The 18,220-nt window shown below is 48.5% G+C and overlaps 1 protein-coding gene across 1 annotated transcript; it reads left to right on the top strand.

Annotated features, from left to right (window-relative positions):
• Positions 1-4,025: 4,025 nt before the first annotated feature.
• Positions 4,026-8,336, top strand: LOC119277071 (triacylglycerol lipase SDP1-like). Its single transcript, XM_037558287.1, has 4 exons — positions 4,026-4,906; positions 5,204-6,067; positions 6,440-6,583; positions 6,684-8,336. Exons 1-4 carry the CDS (start codon positions 4,358-4,360, stop codon positions 8,079-8,081), a joined length of 2,955 nt encoding a protein of 984 aa, XP_037414184.1. The 5' UTR covers positions 4,026-4,357; the 3' UTR covers positions 8,082-8,336.
• Positions 8,337-18,220: the final 9,884 nt, after the last annotated feature.

The raw sequence follows: 18,220 nt of genomic DNA, 5'->3' as shown, positions 1-18,220 counted from the left end.
TGGATGAGATTTACCATGTAATCGAGTTAGTTTTGTTAGGGTTTGATCCCTAGTATCCATTATGTTCTAAGATTGATGTTGCTATGACCTTGCTATGCTTAATGCTTGTCACTAGGGCTCGAGTGCCATGATTTTAGATCTGAACCTATTATGTTTTCATGAATATATATGAGTTCTTGATCCTATCTTGCAAGTCTATAGTCACCTACTATGTGTTATGATCCGGCAACCCCGAAGTGACAATAATCGGGACCACTCCCGGTGATGACCATAGTTTGAGGAGTTCATGTATTCACTAAGTGTTAATGCTTTGGTCCGGTACTCTATTAAAAGGAGGCCTTAATATCCCTTAGTTTCCAGTAGGACCCCACTGCCACAGGAGGGTAGGACAAAAGATGTTATGCAAGTTCTTTTCTATAAGCACGTATGACTATATTCGGAATACATGCCTACATTACATTGATGAACTGGAGCTAGTTCTGTGTCACCCTATGTTATAACCGTTGCATGAGGAATCGCATCCGACATAATTATCCATCACCGATCCAATGCCTACGAGCTTTTCACATATTGATCTTTGCTTAGTTACTTTACCGTTGCCATTGTTACAATTACTACAAAACTGCTACTATTACTTTTGCTACCATTGTCGTTACTTCCATACTACTTCGCTACTAAATACTTTGCTGCAGATATTAAGTTATCCAGGTGTGGTTGAATTGACAACTCAACTGCTAATACTTGAGAATATTCTTTGGCTCCCCTTGTGTCGAATCAATAAATTTGTGTTGAATACTCTACCCTCGAAAACTGTTGTGATCCCCTATACTTGTGGGTTATCACTCCCCCCTGGCGTGCCCAAACCTGGCTGGCCTCCTCTCTCCCTCCCTCCTTTATATACATGGCCAGGGGGCGCCCAAATAGCACAACAGACAACACAAGTTGATCCTTTAGCCGTGTGCGGTGCCCCCTCCACAGTTACGCACCTCGATCATACCGTTGTGGAGCTTAGGTGAAGCCCTGCGCCGGTAGCATCATCATCACCGTCGCCACGCCGTCATGCTGACAGAACTTACCCTCGGCCTCAACTGGATCAAGAGTATGAAGGACGTCATCGAGCTGAACGTGTGCTGAACGCGGAGGTGTCGTACGTTCGGTACTCGGATCGGTCGGATCATGAAGACGTACGACTACATCAACCGCATTGTCATAATGCTTCCGCTTTCGGCCTACGAGGGTACGTAGACACACTCTCCCCTCTCGTTGCTATGCATCACCTAGTTAGATCTTGCGTGATCGTAGATTTTTTTTTGAAATTACCGCGTTCCCCAACACACATAACACCGCTAAGGGAAACAAGAACATACATATCATCAAATACCGAACGAATACCAAATTCACATGATTATTTATGACAAGACTTCTCCCATGTCCTTAAGAACAAAAGGAACTACTCACAAATCATGTTCATGTTCAAGATCGGAGGGGTATTAAATAGCATCATGGATCTGAACATATAATCTTCCAACAAATAAACCAACTAGCACTAACTACAAGATGTAATCAACACTACTAGCAACCCACAGGTACCAATCTGAGGTTTTGTTACAAAGATTGAATACAAGAGATGAACTAGGGTTTGAGATGAGATGGTGCTCGTAAAGATGTTGATGAAGATCGGTCCTCCCATGATGAAAAGGTTGTTGGTGATGACGATGACTTTGATTTTCCCCTCCCGGGGGGAAGTATCCCCGGTGGAATCGCTCCGTCGGAGAGCAAAAGTGCTCCTGCCCAAGTTCCGCCTCGAGACGGCGGTGTTCCATCCTGAAAGTCCTTTCCTTATATTTTTTCTAGGGCAAATGGGCTTATATACTAGAAGATGGGCACCAGAGGCTGGCCAGGGGCCCCACAAGCCACCAGGGCGCGCCCTGGTGCCTCGTGGGCACCTGGGTGGCCCCCTATGCTATTTCTTTCTTCCAGTATTTGTTATTTATTCCAAAACAATTCTTCGTGAAATTTCAGTTCATTTGGAGATGTGCATAATAGGTATCTCTGACATAGCTTTTCCAGGCCCAGAATTCTAGCTGTCGGCAATCTCCCTCTTCATGTAAATCTTGCAATTTAAGAGAAAAAGGCATTAGAATGGTACTACAAAGCATTATATTGGCCAAAAACATCATAAATAACAGTACGAAAACATGATGCAAAATGGACATATCACGGTATATCAAGGTAAACCTATCGAGGGTGATTCCTCTGATTTCACCTTGATGGTATGGACCTGAACCTCGACTGTTACAATGATAAAGACGGGTCGGACCCAAGGGTACCCGCGAGAGATAATGTGGCAGAACGATAGGGCAGGTGGAGACCACCTAGGAGAGAGGTGGGCCTAGTCCGCGGTTACTTCTTAATAACACGCTTAACGGGTTTGGCGTATTTGATCTGAGACTGCCATTGGCATATACGCATTAATCGTCATGCGGGGTAATGGTTTATGGGGCCCTCAGTGCCGTATGATTTCTCCCGAAAGCTCTATAGACGTCGCAGTTGAGTGACACGCGCCCGGGTGATCTGTAAGCGTCTGCTTTGTATAAAGAGGTAGCCAGGATTGGTCCCGACCGTCCTCGCAGCATGTAGGAGTGCTTAGGGCGATTGGCCCATGGCCCCTTCACGCTTAGGATTTAGACCGATGTATTGACCTCTCTGGAGAGCTAGGTAGGACTACGACGTGTTGATTATCCGAGTCCGGGCATTACCTAGAAAAGTGTATCCAGACAGAGGTAATCGAGCATATCGAGTAATGTGGTGCACCCCTGCAGGGATGTTAAACTATTCGTATGGCCTTGTCCACGGTAACAGAACGACTTGGAGTTGTATCATAACCTCTTACAACTAAAATCGGATACTTATTAAGACACACCTAGATAAGAGACAGATACACCTGGTGATCGCTTTTCTCAGGGAAACGAGGAGAGGATCTCCGAGCAGATTTATTGCCATACGTATATACAAGGTGATACAATAAATGCTCCTCTCTTCTACTACTGCAAGATGATGGCTGCAAGATGATGTAATCTTCGATATGATAAGCTTCTCCCCCTTATTCTGGCATTTCTGCAGTATAGTCCACATATACTATCCCAATCCTTTGATACTGACGCATATCTAGTGTAGACCGTAAATGTTGCGAGTATTTTGGATGAGTACTCGTGGTTGCTTTGCTACTCTTTTCATTCGACCCGGCTGCTACAACAGCTAGTAGCACCGCGGATGTAGGTTTCCCCGCCGGAGCGTACTATCGGAGACCGATGACCAGGAGTAGTCCAGAGGTCCCAGGTAGGAGAACTTGCCTTTCGATCTAGTGTCGTTTTTTTGTCCAACCTTCCTAAGGCAAAACTTGTCTAACTATGTCTGTACCAAGATAATATTTTTTTGATGACTTATGTAATTTTGGGTCCTCGTGACCCGGGCTTGTAATACAAAGATTTATGTCTAATTTTTTGTGTTGTAGAGTTGTGTTGTGATATTGACATAAGTCACCGTTCATGATCGTGCATGATTTGTGTATGGTTAGTGCACGATTATAAACGGGGCGTCACACAAGGTTTGCTCGGCTCCGATGCGAGGACATAATGTCACCCTCGCAGTTCCGAAAATGCGCCCTATTTCGGTCAGACGAAGATGGCAGCTACGTTGACCCAAAGCCACAAACCACGGTGAAAACGGTCGACACCCCCACGTGGAGAGGCCGGCCAACGTATAGAGAGAGCGCGCGCGGCGCGACCGAGCAAACTCGGCCGCTCGTTGCTCCAAAGTCCAAACCGGCACACCGACCGAGGGGAGCCACCGCCCGTCTCCATCCCCCCACGTGGCCACGTCTACCATATCCAGATCGGCGCACGTCACGCGGTCCCGCTCCCCTGTCCCCATCCTCGATCCACGACGGCGAGGAGTCAAGCTGAATGACGCGGCCATCGTCGGCGCGGGAGATAAACATAACCGCGAAACATGGCGGCCTCCCTCTGTCGCAGTTAGTTTGGTTGGTACGTCGTGTACCCTTTCCCCTTATCTCCTTCCCCGACTGACCGGGACGCCGCATTTGTCCCATCCACGGCACGGCACGGAGAAGAAGAAGCCCAGCTCGGCTCGTCCTCCTTTCCTCTGACCCCCTCCGTCTGCCCATTCCCAGATCCCAGCGCGCCATGCCCGCGCCTGCAGGTGCGTGCAGCCAAGCCCCACCGCACGCCTTCTATTCCGCGTCCCCTAGCTTGGCCCGGCCCTGCTCCGATCCAAGGCCGCGGCGGTGACCCAGTGACCTCTCCCTCCTGCCACGCCGTCCGCCCGCCCGTGGCCCATGGACGTCATCACCAACGAGGCGCGCGTGGGGGCGTTCGCGATCGGCCCGTCCACGGCGGCGGGGCGCGCGCTCGCGCTGCGCGTGCTCCTCTGCGGCTCGCTGGCGCGCCTGCGGCACCGCCTCGCCGCCGCGCTGCGCGCCGCCGCGCCCCTGGCGGCGGCCTGGCTCCACCCGCGCCACAACACGCGGGGGATCCTGCTTGCCGTCTGCGCCGTCGCGCTCCTGCTGCGCGGCCGCGGGGGCCGCGCCGGGGTGCGCGCGCGGGTGCAGTCCGCCTACCGCCGCAAGTTCTGGCGGAATATGATGCGCGCCGCGCTCACCTACGAGGAGTGGGCGCACGCCGCGCGGATGCTCGAGCGGGAGACGCCGCGCCGCGCAACCGACGCTGACCTCTACGACGAGGAGCTCGTGCGCAACAAGCTCCGCGAGCTCAGGCACCGCCGCCAGGAAGGCTCGCTCAGGGACATCGTCTTCTGCATGCGCGCCGACCTGCTCAGGAACCTTGGTAACATGTGCAACCCCGAGCTCCACAAGTTGAGGCTGCAGGTACTGCGCTGCCCATCTGGCCAGAATTTTCGATGCCACCTGATCCCTTTCGCTTTGATCACAGTACTGTTTGTTGCCGGAGTAGTAGAATTGTTTCCCCTTTCCCGTGGTCAAAGCACTCGAAATTTGCAGTGTCAGTAAATCCAGTTGGGTAAATCTTTAACTTGGTCCACGTATTTGACATGTTAATCATGAATAATAAGCCTGCTTGTTTGTCAGACGATTCGTTCACATATGTCAATATATGTATATACATTTGAGTGTCACCTGAAATGTTTATTGTTAATGATCTACTAGGTGCCTAAAATCATCAAGGAGTACATTGAGGAGGTATCTACTCAACTGAAAATGGTTTGCAATTCTGATTCAGAAGAGTTACCCCTCGAAGAGAAACTGGCATTTATGCATGAGACAAGACATGCCTTTGGTAGATCGGCCTTACTGCTAAGTGGAGGTGCTTCATTTGGCTCTTTTCATGTGGGTGTTGTGAAAACCTTGGTAGAGCATAAGCTTCTACCTAGGATTATTTCAGGATCAAGCGTTGGCGCAATAATGTGTGCTATTGTAGCCACACGGTCATGGCCAGAACTGGAGAGTTTTTTTGAGGAGTGGCATTCCTTGAAATTCTTTGACCAGATGGGTGGAATCTTTCCTGTATTTAAAAGAATTTTGACGCATGGAGCGGTTCACGACATTAGGCACTTGCAGACGCAGTTGAGAAATCTTACGAGCAATTTGACATTTCAAGAGGCATATGACATGACTGGTCGGGTTCTCGTTGTTACTGTGTGTTCTCCAAGAAAACATGAGCCGCCTCGATGCCTGAACTATTTGACATCACCTCATGTTCTCATCTGGAGTGCAGTAACTGCTTCCTGTGCTTTTCCTGGACTTTTTGAGGCCCAGGAGTTGATGGCCAAAGATAGATTCGGAGAAACAGTTCCTTTTCATGCTCCATTCTTGTTGGGTGTGGAGGAACGAGCTGACGCGGCTACACGGCGCTGGAGAGATGGGAGCTTAGAAAGTGATTTGCCCATGAAGCAATTGAAGGAATTATTCAACGTAAATCACTTCATAGTAAGCCAAGCAAATCCTCACATTGCTCCATTACTGAGACTAAAGGAGATCATCAGGGCTTACGGAGGCAGCTTTGCTGCAAAGGTACGTGAAATGCTTTCTCCATAGTCTTTATTTCTATTATTTGCTTAGTCTCTGTCGGATTTCAGAGCAATTTCGATGTGACCATGCTTCCCATTAATGCGAACATAAGGATGTTTCCTTTGCTTACATTTCTTTCTGATAATACTTTTCATTGTCAGCAATGTGTGTCATTTGATGGCTTAGTAGCATCGCATAGCATAGCACTATGCTCACCAAGGCATATTTGACCTTAAATATTAGCTGAACTGTATGGCCAAGTAATCCATTTTACCAAAGTATCCCCTGGAATGATGTGGTGAAGTAAAAAATATTAACGTGGTAAAGTAATTTTTCAATTGTCTAATATGATCTTCTGATCTTTTTTGTATGTAGCTTGCTGAACTTGCTGAGATGGAAGTTAAGCATAGGTTCAATCAAGTTTTGGAACTTGGATTTCCATTAGGAGGAATAGCTAAGTTGTTTGCTCAACATTGGGAAGGTGATGTGACAATTGTTATGCCAGCCACACTTGCTCAGGTTTTGAATGTTTCTTAATCCATTCTTTCGTGTACATGTCAAATCTTCACGACATTAATCAGTAGTCTTACTAATGTTCTTTTTCTCTCTGTATCACCAGTATTCGAAGATCATACAGAATCCTTCGTATTCTGAGCTTCAGAAAGCCGCAAGTCAGGGTAGGCGATGCACTTGGGAAAAGCTCTCTGCCATCAGGGCAAACTGCGCTATTGAGCTTGCATTAGATGAATGTGTTGCCCTCCTGAACCACATGCGTAGGCTGAAGAGAAGTGCAGAAAGAGCAGCCGCTTCACAAGGATATGGTGCTACAATTAGACTCTGTCCATCTAGAAGGATTCCATCATGGAATCTCATAGCAAGAGAAAATTCAACCGGTTCTCTCGATGAGGAAATGCTCGCATCTCCCACTGTTACGAGCCATCAAGCAGTTGGAGGGATTGCTGGGCCATCTAACAGAAATCACCATCTCCAACATAGTATGCATGATAGCAGTGACAGTGAATCTGAGAGTATAGACTTGAACTCATGGACGAGAAGTGGTGGCCCTCTCATGAGAACAGCCTCAGCTAATAAATTCATCAGCTTTGTTCAGAACCTTGAGATTGACACAGAATTCAGAACAATTTCACCAAGGGGAAGTGAAGGTGATATTGTGACACCGAATAGTAACTTATTTGCTGGTCACCCAATTGGTAGAGAGCCAGTTGATAACCATCCAGGGCCTGTTACTCCTGGTAGGACCTCAGGCAATTCAGGTTGCGATCCTCATGATACTCCTGTTCGTAGGTCTCCATTTGGTCTTTCCACAAGTATCATGGTCCCTGAAGGTGACTTGCTGCAGCCTGAAAAGATTGAGAATGGTATTTTATTCAATGTTGTGAGAAGGGATACTCTCGTAGCGACTACTAGCGGAGTTGAACCTCATGTATCTTCACAGGAAGCAGATGTGGAAACTGTACCGACCGAGTGCCTTTATGGTGCTTCGGATGAAGACGACGACAACGTGGAACTGAATGCCGATCCTGAAGCATTATCTGACCCTGGAGATCAGAGATCCTCAGTTACAGGAAACCTAGATCCGTCCGCTTCCATGGATTGTCAAGCTGACGAAACAAGTACTACTCGATCAGAAGCTCCATCTCTCTTTGATATCTGTGTGGAGATTCCTCCAGCAACCATAATCAGAGAAAATAGTCGGCCTGACGAGCCTTCTTCAGACATAAGACTGGAGACTGTAAAGACAGAATGCCCTGATGAGAATTCAGCTGCTGGGAATGATGAAGTTGACTCAGTTCCTGCCAATAAGGAATCTTCCTATTGTTCTCAGGCACCTGAAATTGGACAGCAGCATCAATTGGATATGGGATCTGTGAACTCCTGCAGTGTTTCAGTTTCAGAAGATGATAGACATGTCAGCCTCATTTTGAACGAGAAACCAGTTACTACTTCCAGTGGCGGAGCGGAGAGTATGACATCCGGAAGAAATGAAGCTGACTAGCATAGAACGTGCCTGTTGACTGACCTAATGTTTTTCTGTGCTGGGACTTGGTCGTTTAAACAATTCGGCTTGATCTGATCTATGTGGGCAATTTAAACTCTGTGTCACGGTCAAACTGGATTGTGTCTATACCTAGGTGCTGTAATTCGCTTGTAGGCCAGTCACCCCCCTAATGAAGCACCAAGAATGAACTTTGTTTCGAACTCACATATATGCATGAGTTCCTCTGTTTCTGAAATTGATGTGAATTCATTCTTTTTGACTGAAACTGCTGAGGCCACGGCTCTGTCTGGCTATGGCGGTCCCCAGTATGAGATTATTTGATTTGAACGCTTCTACTCCCTGTGCTAGATACATCCGTTTGAGCGACAACTAATATGGAACGGAGGGAATAACTGTTAAAGCTATTAGCATTTGCGATTTCTAACCATTGATCTCCGGCGGGTTCATGACTCTCCTCAGTTTGTGTACCCTTCCTTCAGTCATACTTTTACCCATTTGAGTTTTGAGCTCGTATTGTTGCAGTTGCCGATTGTTTAACCTTAGTTGTAATCAGTGCAGTTTCTTGGCACCACTGTAGTAGCTAAGCTGTTTGCATTCTATTATTTCAGTTAAAAAATGATAAACAAGATACTCCCTCCATTTAGTTATACAAGGGCACTATGAAAAATACACTTTGCATATATACAAGGCCATCAACAGTAATAAGTTGATGATATTTTCTCGAACTAGCAACATATTTACTACTCCCTCCGTTTCAAAATAGATGACTCAACTTTGTACTGCGGTCAAAATGATACTTCAATCAGCTTTCTATCCTTTCCTTGCATGCATGTAGTGTATTAATGATCTCAGTAAACGAAAAGAAAAAACTAGTTTACGAAGCAAGGCATTAAATTTTATCTTGATATCTGTAATATGATTTGTGGCCTTGTATATAAAAATGGAGAGAATAGTAAGAGTGAGGAAAACAAACGGTCTCTCCCAATCCTAGCGGAGGTGTTAAACATTTTGACCTTAGTATTTACTCTCTTGCTCTTCCCATCTTGTTAAGACGTTGTGTTGATTCGTTGAGGCAAATCTTGTATACTCATTAGCTTATGCGGTACAACACGGTAATCATAGGCATTTTTTTATTACGTAAATTATAATATGTTGATGAAATAACTATTGCTGCAAGTCATAGAAAGTTTATCAACTTTAGCTATTGTTGTTTGTCTAGAGAGTCTAGAGAAAGATGATATCACCTAATGTGCATGCTAAGTGCGGCTAGCTTGTTTGCTTCTTCTTTTGGCAACTAGTATTATATATTAACTAAACAAAGTATAGACATCAAACTGAACAAATTGGAGTAAAAATGGATGGCAAAGAACTAAAGATCGAACATAAACTATGAATTAGATTAGTGTTCTTCAAAGTCAACATCTCAATATTTCACCATGATTTTTGCGAAACTAAGGGAGACCAAACATTTTGTTTTTCGAAAAGGAGGCATGCCCCCGGCCTCTGCATCAGAGTGATGGATGCAGCCATTTTATTGATGCATAGTTCGAAAACAAAGTCTTAAGTCCAGCAAAGGCTCGCAGAAGGAGAACAAAAACAAAAATGAAATATCAAAAAATGCCACAACCGGTGAAAAATAGGCCAAGATGACTAAACACATTTCCTGTTATTGAATCACCATCCAAACTGGTTGTAGATTACCCGTACTACCCTCTCCTATCGGTGCTACTGTTTCTCATCAGTTGCACCCAATAGCCAAAAGCTCCCTAGAGTCCGCATGAGACCAAACATAAGCTATATTAATCTTGAAGGTTTAAGAAAAGGTTGTGTGAGATGTCCATCCCAATAGGTGATAATATCGTTGAACATGCTATGGACTTGGATATACTACTTTCATGGTAAGCTTGTCACCATAATATTGAGACAGAAAATGAAAAGCACAAAATAACTCCTAACCAAAACATACTTGCATTACCACTAAGATAGGACGAAACATGCGATAACAATCCATTGAATTTGGAGCTAGTGGTCTGCCGGAAAACCCACCATAAGTTCCATGGGGTTGCCTGCCATGACAACCACATGAAAATGGATTGGGTTCTAAAATAGTTATGTGTGGCACGATCTCCACTAAAAAAGGGGTCTCCATTTAAACACAAAATTCTCGTGAAAACGGCCCCATTTTTACTACTGACCTGGCCCTCGCGTCGCTCCCTCCCCAGGGGCGACACGGGCGGCGACCAAGCAGCCAAGGCCTCCGGCCGCCCCACCCCATCCACTCCCTCGCCGTCGCCGGCGCCTCCCGGGGGCAAAGCTCGCGTGGAGCAGGCGGCGGCGGGGCTAGTTTTCTCCGCGACGGGCGGCGCCTCACGAGCGGGGATCTCTGGACGGCGCGGCGGAGGGCGGCGGGTGGCGCAGCGGTGGGCGGAGGACGGCGGTTGGCGGCGCGTCTGGGGCTCCGGTGGGCAGCGGCTTTGCCGGCCTGCGCTGGTGGCGGACGTGCGGCGCCGGCTGCTGCTCGCTTTTGGGGAACGGATCCGCCCGGATCTGGCTTCCCTGCGGCGGCTGCGCCTTGCTCGCCGGCGATGGAGCGCTGGGGCGGCGGCCCCAGGACGTGGTGGTGTCGTCGTGCACCTCCCTCACGGAGGTTGTCCGGCGGCAGCCTGCGAGGCGGTGGATTCGGGGCCCTTGCGCCCGGATCTGGTGGTGAGGCGGGCCGTCGGCCTGTGGCGGCGGTCCGGCAGAGGCGCGCCTGCTCCGGTCCACCGGGGTGGCGGGGAGGTGCGTGGGGTCAGGGCAGCGGTGGTGCTGCCCTGCGTGCTGGGCGGCCGCGGTCTCGATGGCGCCGTTGCGGAGGAAGGTGGGCTGTAGTGGTTTCTGCAGCCGGTGGTGGTTGGCGGCGACGTGCTGCCTTGTCTGCTCGGTCATGTGGCTGGGCGAGGACGGTCGGCATGATCCCGGAGACGGTTTGCTGGGCAGGCTGCGGTGAGGATGGTTTTGGTGAGCTCCGGGCGAAAGCCTAGCTCGACCTCGGTCGTTGCCGGTGTCGACGGCGTCCTTGGACGTCGTTCCCTCCTTGGAGGCGTCGTCGTGGAGCCCCTTCACCACCATTGTCGCCTCGGTCTCGGGCTCTCCGGGTGAAAACCCAAGTTTTGGCCTTGGTCGGAACGGGCGTCGGCGGCATTCTTGTCGCTTTCCTCTTGGGGGCGACGCCTTGGAGGTCTGGTCCTCGTCAACTCGCGGTGGCTCGGGTGGCTTTGTGGGTTCTTCGTCGGCCAGGCGTGTGCGCGGCCTCGGGGCCGGTGAGGAAGTCGGAGCGGCGGCTCCGAAGAGCATTGTCGTGGAGTGTTTGATCTGGTCGCGTGGGCGGCATCGTCATCAGCTCAGGTGGAGCGCAGCCTCGGGGCCGGCGGGGAAGTCGGAGTTGCGGCTCCGGAGAGCACCCATGTGCTGTGGAGTGTCGGTTCTGGTCGTGTGGACGGCAGAGTCGTCGACTCGTATGGAGTGCGGCCTCGGGGCCGATGTGTGTGAGTTTTTTTGTGGTTTGTAAGCCGGAGTGGCGGCTCCGGGTCGTGTGGTGGAGTGGCAACTCTGGTTGTTTGGGCAACAGGGGAGTCGGCTCGTTAGGTACGTAGCCTCGGGGCTGGTGTGTGTCGATGTATCGGTTTTCGGCCAATTTTCCTTATAAATTGGTCAATTCTCTTCTTCTTAATGCAAAGGCAGAGCTCCTGCTGTTTTCTCGAGAAAAAAAATTCTCGTGAAAAGAAATAAAAAGGTATACCCTAGACTTGATCTCTGATTCTAACCTTCCCATGCTAAAGACCATTAGAGGTGAGGGAACTGAGGAAGCATAGTAGAAAAAAAGGTAAGGGTTTCCCTGGCGGACGGCGGTTTTTTCTGTAACTCAGAAATGATAGCCTTTTTTAAACAGAGCCAAAAGATTTGCTTAGTTAATTAATTGAGAAGAGAGGTGACAGAGCAATAACATGAGGCGACCTTACAGTGACCCAAATTTTGGCCTCCTCCTTGATGAGTTGTGGGATATAACATGAGGCGACATAGATTTCTTTCGAATGACAGAGGTATTTCTTTCGTTCCATAGAGTCTACAAGCATGGTTCGTTGCCTTTTTTGATTTGTAACACTGGGGCGACATGCAAGTCCACCAAGATCTAATGCCTCTTTCATGGGCCATAGTGACAAGTCTAACATGTCTAACCCGAGCCAATCCTTGATTATTGTCTACGCTCTCAACATGAGTCGACAATCAACAGAGATATGCGTCCGTCCCATTTGCTCTTTTACAAAGAGGACAAAGCTCACAATTATCCTAAACTCTCCTTTCAAGGTGATCCACGGTCCAAATTAGGTTCTGGATGGCAAACCAGGGGAAAATATGGTCTTGTTCATCATAGTAAGAGCATCTCCACTCGTTCGGCCCCCAGCGCATAGGCCAGCGCTCTATCGGGCGCTCATCCGGTGATTTTTAGGCCCTGAGGGCGATCTATGTCTCAGCCACGCCCCCAGATGCCGCCCCCAAGGCGTCGCAAATTCAAACTTGGTCCATTCCCGCTCCCAAAAAACGCCACAAGTCCGGCGATCAGCGCCACAGTTCGGCGATCACCTTGCCATAGTTCGGCGATCAAATGAAAAGCTCGGCGTACAAAAAGAAAGGATGCGTAGGCAATGCATCAAACAGCAGTGTCGGCCTCCGGCGTAGGAGGAGGCGGCATCGGCGCGGCTTTCTGTGCTGTTGGGCGTCGTGGAGGCCTCATCGCTCGGGCTTGGTGGCGGCGTGGGAGTTGGCGGCGCCGTCACGACATCTGGTTCAGGATGAGGCCGCGCTCCACCAGGTACCACGCCTTGAGCTGCTCGATGTCCTCTGGCTCCTCCTCGCCGTAGTCGAGCTCGCCTTCCATGTCACCGTTGAGGCCCATTGTGTCGTCTTGGGCAGTGAACCCGGGGGAGGCGGCGGCGGCGGCCGAGCCGGTCGTGATGATGTCATCCATGTTGGCCTCCGTCACATCGGTGTCGTCGAGATGCGACGAGGAGACTTGTGAGAAGAGCAGCGCGCCACGACAGAGAGGTGGCATGTGGGAGGTTGCGTGGGCCGTTGGCGAGTAGGTGTACGGAGGGTACTGCACGCCGGCGAAGGCGGGCGAGGGCGTGCACTGGGCCGGGTGACCATGTGGGAATGTGATGTTGGGGTTGAACCCGCCGTGCGCGTCGCCATCGGCGTAGCCCGGCGACGGCGTGCAGCCTCAAGGTTGTGGCGACGATGAGAAGCCGGCCGGAGACCCAATGCTTTGCTGGCTCCAGGATGTGTACTGGCCGTGGACGCCGGGTGGATTCATCATCCCCACGCTAGCCGCCTCGGTTTCTTCGGCCGTCGCGGCGCGGGGGGCCGAGTACTTCTTCGGCGGCATGGCGGCCAGCTGGGAGGGAAGGAGGAGGCGATTGGCGGGAGGAATGGAGAATGGGAGGGAAGCCGAGGGGGGAAAGCGGGGGAAAACGGCAGGAAGAGGGCCTCCTCTCACCGACAAAGCGGTCACATGCCCCTTTTCGCTTATGCTGGCGCGCCCACACGACCCCCGGGCGCTTGGGTTCGGCTCGGGTTCGCCGGCTGTTATTTTGGCTCAAACCGGCGCGAAATGAGATCCTGGGGGGCACGACTGGGCCGATTTTCGGGCGCCGGCACTAAAAAAACGCCTTGGGGAGGCCTGTTGGGGGCGCGGCTGGAGATGCTCTAAGCGGTTGAGCGTGGCTCCAAGAAATGATAGGTTGCTTCTTCTTTTTTCCTTAAAAAAGGTACAACCTTTTTTGAGCAATCTAAAAGGAAAAAAATTTAGGCAACCTCACAAAGCTTTATTACGCCATCATAATATTTACAAGGACGAAAGGAATACCTTCGCGCTGGACTAACCAGACATGGCGGCCAACACTCAAAGTTAAAGCATGCTTTGCTAAGTTATGAGCATCAAAGTTTGAGCTCCTAGACTGATAAACTACGTTACAAGAAATAAAATAAGAAGCTTGCATCTCGATCTCCCTAATCACTGCGCCAAACACCGCACTACTTCTCCTGTCGATCTCACTTGCCACACCCTTGCAATCTGTAGCTGCATGTACCCTTGGTATATGTAAATATGCTGCAAGATCAAGGCCCTCTCTTATCGCCAAAGCTTCTAGAGTGGCTGGATCTTTGACATGCTTGAAAATAAAGGCCGACGCCGCAAGAAAGCTTCCTTCCTAGTCCCGTCATATTGCCGCCACAGCTCCAAAACGGCTTCTGCATCCTACGAGTTATTTACCCAAAACCACCACATATTGGCTAGGGTAACAGATCGGTACCACATTATGGGCAGTTCACAAAAAACCACCAATAATGAGGCTAATCTGTAACGCGGAGCACTGATTCTTTGTTTTAGCCCAGAAAACAGCGAATCCGACAGGTGGGTCCCGCCTGTCGGGCTGGCGTGGCGCGTGTTGACGGACGCTGTTAGACGGCGAGAGACGGCCGTTTCGGCGCGCCCGTCTACTAGGTCAAGCCGTTCCCTTCCCCCACTCGATTCAGTCCACTCCCTCGATTTAGTCCTTCCCCGCTCCGCTCCAATGGCGACCAGCTCCGGCGGCGACGGTGCACACAGAGTCGACGGAAGCGGCGACGGCGCACTCAGCGGCGAGGGCGGTGGTACTACGTCAGGGCAGAAGCTGCTGCGCTCGCAATGCGTATTCATCACCCCCACACTGATGGCGGCTGCGACGGCGACCTAGATCCAGAGTCGGCCGCGGCGGCGGGCCTGTCGCCGGAGCGTGCTACCGAGGAAGTAGCTTCGCATATTGGTCCCGCGAATGTGGTCCTGTTCGCTCCATCTTCAGCTAGGTAATGTGAAGGATCTGTTCTTTCAATCTTCCCTCCTTACTGCAGGATCTAGAAGTGATTAGTCATTTAGAAGTGATTGTAGTGATTGGTCCCGCGGATTAGTCATTTAGAAGTGATTGTAGTCCTGAATATTTGTCGAATATCACATCTTTAGTTAGGGTTAAGTTATGTTAGTTACTGTATGGTTCTAAATTTTTGGAGAAAATCACACTGTATTGTTCATTTATGTTATTGTTACACTGCATTGTAATTTTGTAATTTTGCTTTACAATGCATTGTAACCAGTCTGAGCTATATTAGGCCTGAAGATATTGTCTTGTTAATATTCACTTTATGTCTATTTTAGGCCTGAATTGCTTACACTGCATTGCCATGTTACTATAATTTAAAATAGTGCATTATAATGGTCAGATATAATGGTCAGTTATGTTAATACAATTGACTTGTTAATATTCATTTGTATATCTATTTTAGGCCTGAAGATTTATGGTCAATCTATTTCTAGTTTCCTGGGAAGAAGTATGTTGTTGTTAAGATGTCTGAAAGAGAAATCACTTATGGTAGTTTGGTCAATGTAATGGTCAACAATGGATACTGTAAGCAGTCTTTGCTACTTGAAAGAGGAAGATATAGGGCTGCAAGGTGTTTGTGTCATTAAAGGCAACATTAAAATAGTTCACATGCTGAGACAATTTGAGAGCACACAGACATTGTCACTAACAGTTAAGAAGGGAAAGGTAGTTATTGAACCACCAATTGGAGAAGATCAAGATGCACAGCAAGTAGATGCAGAGCCACCTGTTGTTTTTGTTGTTGCTGAATCAGGTGTTGTGCACAAATCAGTTCCTTCTAACTGTCAGTTACATCTTGGGACACAAGAAAGTGTAAATTTTTTGCCACTCAATTTAGTTCCTCCTAACTATCAGTTACCTCTTGGGACACAACTTAACACTGAAGTAAGTGTTAATTATGCTGATTTTCAGTTTGATTCAGAGGAGGACAATGCAGTTAGTGAGGAAGAAATTCCTGTAGGCATAGACACAGATGAGGAAGACAATGTTGTTAGTGAGGAAGGTTTAAGCAGTGATGAAGATTTTGTAGTTGATGTTGACCACTTAGATGCAGGATAAGAAGAAGATGACTCGGATTCAGTGCAGTATGTAGAAGAACAAATTGCAAATAGGAGGAAAGAGGAACCTGAGCTAGATGAAACTATTTATGAAATAAAGAGGAAGAGAGCTGAATACATGTCAAGTACACACTGTGAGGGGGACACAGATCCTGAAGATATATATGACATGGACCAGGAAGAAGATGCTGAGGAGGCCCAAGAGATCCCAGTTCCTGAGCCTGTTAAGAAGAAGGCAAAGAGGCCAGGTCTTACAAGTAGGTCTCGCTCTAGTGCTGGTCCAACCATTAATCCTGATTGGTTTCCATCTTAAGAAGAGGAAGATACAGGCTTTGAAGCAGATGATGATGGCAATGAACCAATGATACGTCTCCAACGTATCTATAATTTTTGATTGCTCCATGCTACTTTATCTACTGTTTTGGGTAATATTGGGCTTTATTATCCACTTTTATATTATTTTTGGGACTAACTATTAAACGGAGGCCCAGCCCAGATTTGCTGTTTAATGCCTATTACAGTGTTTCGAGGAAAAGGAATATCAGATGGAGTCAAAACGGAATGAAATCAACTGGAGAAGTTATTTTTGGAAGGAAACCCACCTGATGGACTTGGACCCCACGTTAGAAGATACGGGAGGTGCTCACGAGGGTGGGGGGCGCCCCCCTAGGCGCGCCCCCTGCCTCGTGGGGCCCCCGTAGCTCCACCGACGTACTCCTTTCACCCATATATACCTACGTACCCTAAAACTTCCAGAACAGAAGATAGATCGGGAGTTCCGCCGCCGCAAGCCTCTGTAGCCACCAAAAACCTCTCGGGAGCCCATTCCGGCACCCTGCCGGAGGGGGAACCCATCACCGGTGGCCATCTTCATCATCCCGGCGCTATCCATGACGAGGAGGGAGTAGTTCACCCTCGGGGCTGAGGGTATGTACCAGTAGCTATGTGTTTGATCTCTCTCTCTCTCTCTCGTGTTCTCTCTATGGCACGATCTTGATGTATCGTGAGCCTGTTATTATAGTTGGATCTTATGATGTTTCTCCCCCTCTACTCTCTTGTGATGAGTTGAGTTTCCCCTTTGAAGTTATCTTACCGGATTGAGTCTTTTATGAGAACACTTGATGTATGTCTTGCCGTGTTTATCCGTGGTGACAATGGGATATCATGTGCCTCTTGATGTATGTTTTGGTGATCAACTTGCGGGTTTCGTGACATTGGGAACCTATGCATAGGGGTTGGCACACGTTCTTGACTCTCCGGTAGAGACTTTGGGGCACTCTTTGAAGTACTTTTATGTTGGTTGGATGAATTTGAGATTGTGTGATGTATATCGTATAATCATGCCCGCGGATACTTGAGGTGACAATGGAGTATCTAGGTGACATTAGGGTTTTGGTTGATTTGTGTCTTAAGGTGTTATTCTAGTACAAACTCTTTTATAGATCGATCCGAAAGTATAATTTTGAGGTGGTTTCATACCCTACCATAATCTCTACGTTTGTTCTCCGCTATTAGTGGCTTTGGAGTGACTCTTTGTTGCATGTTGAGGGATTGTTATATGATGTATCTATGTTATTATTGTTGAGAGAACTTGCACTAGTGAAAGTATGAACCCTAGGCCTTGTTTCCTATCATTGCAATACCGCTTACGCTCACTTTTATCATTAGTTACCTTGCTGTTTTTATTATTTCAGATTACAAAAACCTATATCTACTATCTATTTTGCACTTGTATCTTCATCTCTTCGCCGAACTAGTGCTCCTATACAATTTACCCTTGTATTGGGTGTGTTGGGGACACAAGAGACTCTTTGTTATTTGGTTGCATGGTTGTTTGAGAGAGAGCATCTTCATCCTATGCCTCCTACGGATTGATAAACTTTAGGTCATCCACTTGAGGGAAATTTGCTACTGTCCTACAAACCTGTGCACTTGCAGGCCCAACAACGTCTACAAGAAGAAGATTGTGTAGTAGACATCAAGCTCTTTTCTGGCACCGTTGCCAGGGAGGCTAGGTAAAGGGCACCCACTCACACCCCGTCAACTAAGCTCTTTTCTGGCGCCGTTGCCGGGGAGGTGAGTGCTTGAAGGTATATCTTTAGATCTTGCAATCGAATCTTTTTGT

The sequence above is a fragment of the Triticum dicoccoides genome, chromosome 3B, assembly GCF_002162155.2.
Source record: "Triticum dicoccoides isolate Atlit2015 ecotype Zavitan chromosome 3B, WEW_v2.0, whole genome shotgun sequence".
NCBI classification, from domain to species: domain Eukaryota; kingdom Viridiplantae; phylum Streptophyta; class Magnoliopsida; order Poales; family Poaceae; genus Triticum; species Triticum dicoccoides.
Note: the sequence above shows the minus strand (reverse complement) of the source record. Positions and strands in the feature narration are given on the sequence as shown.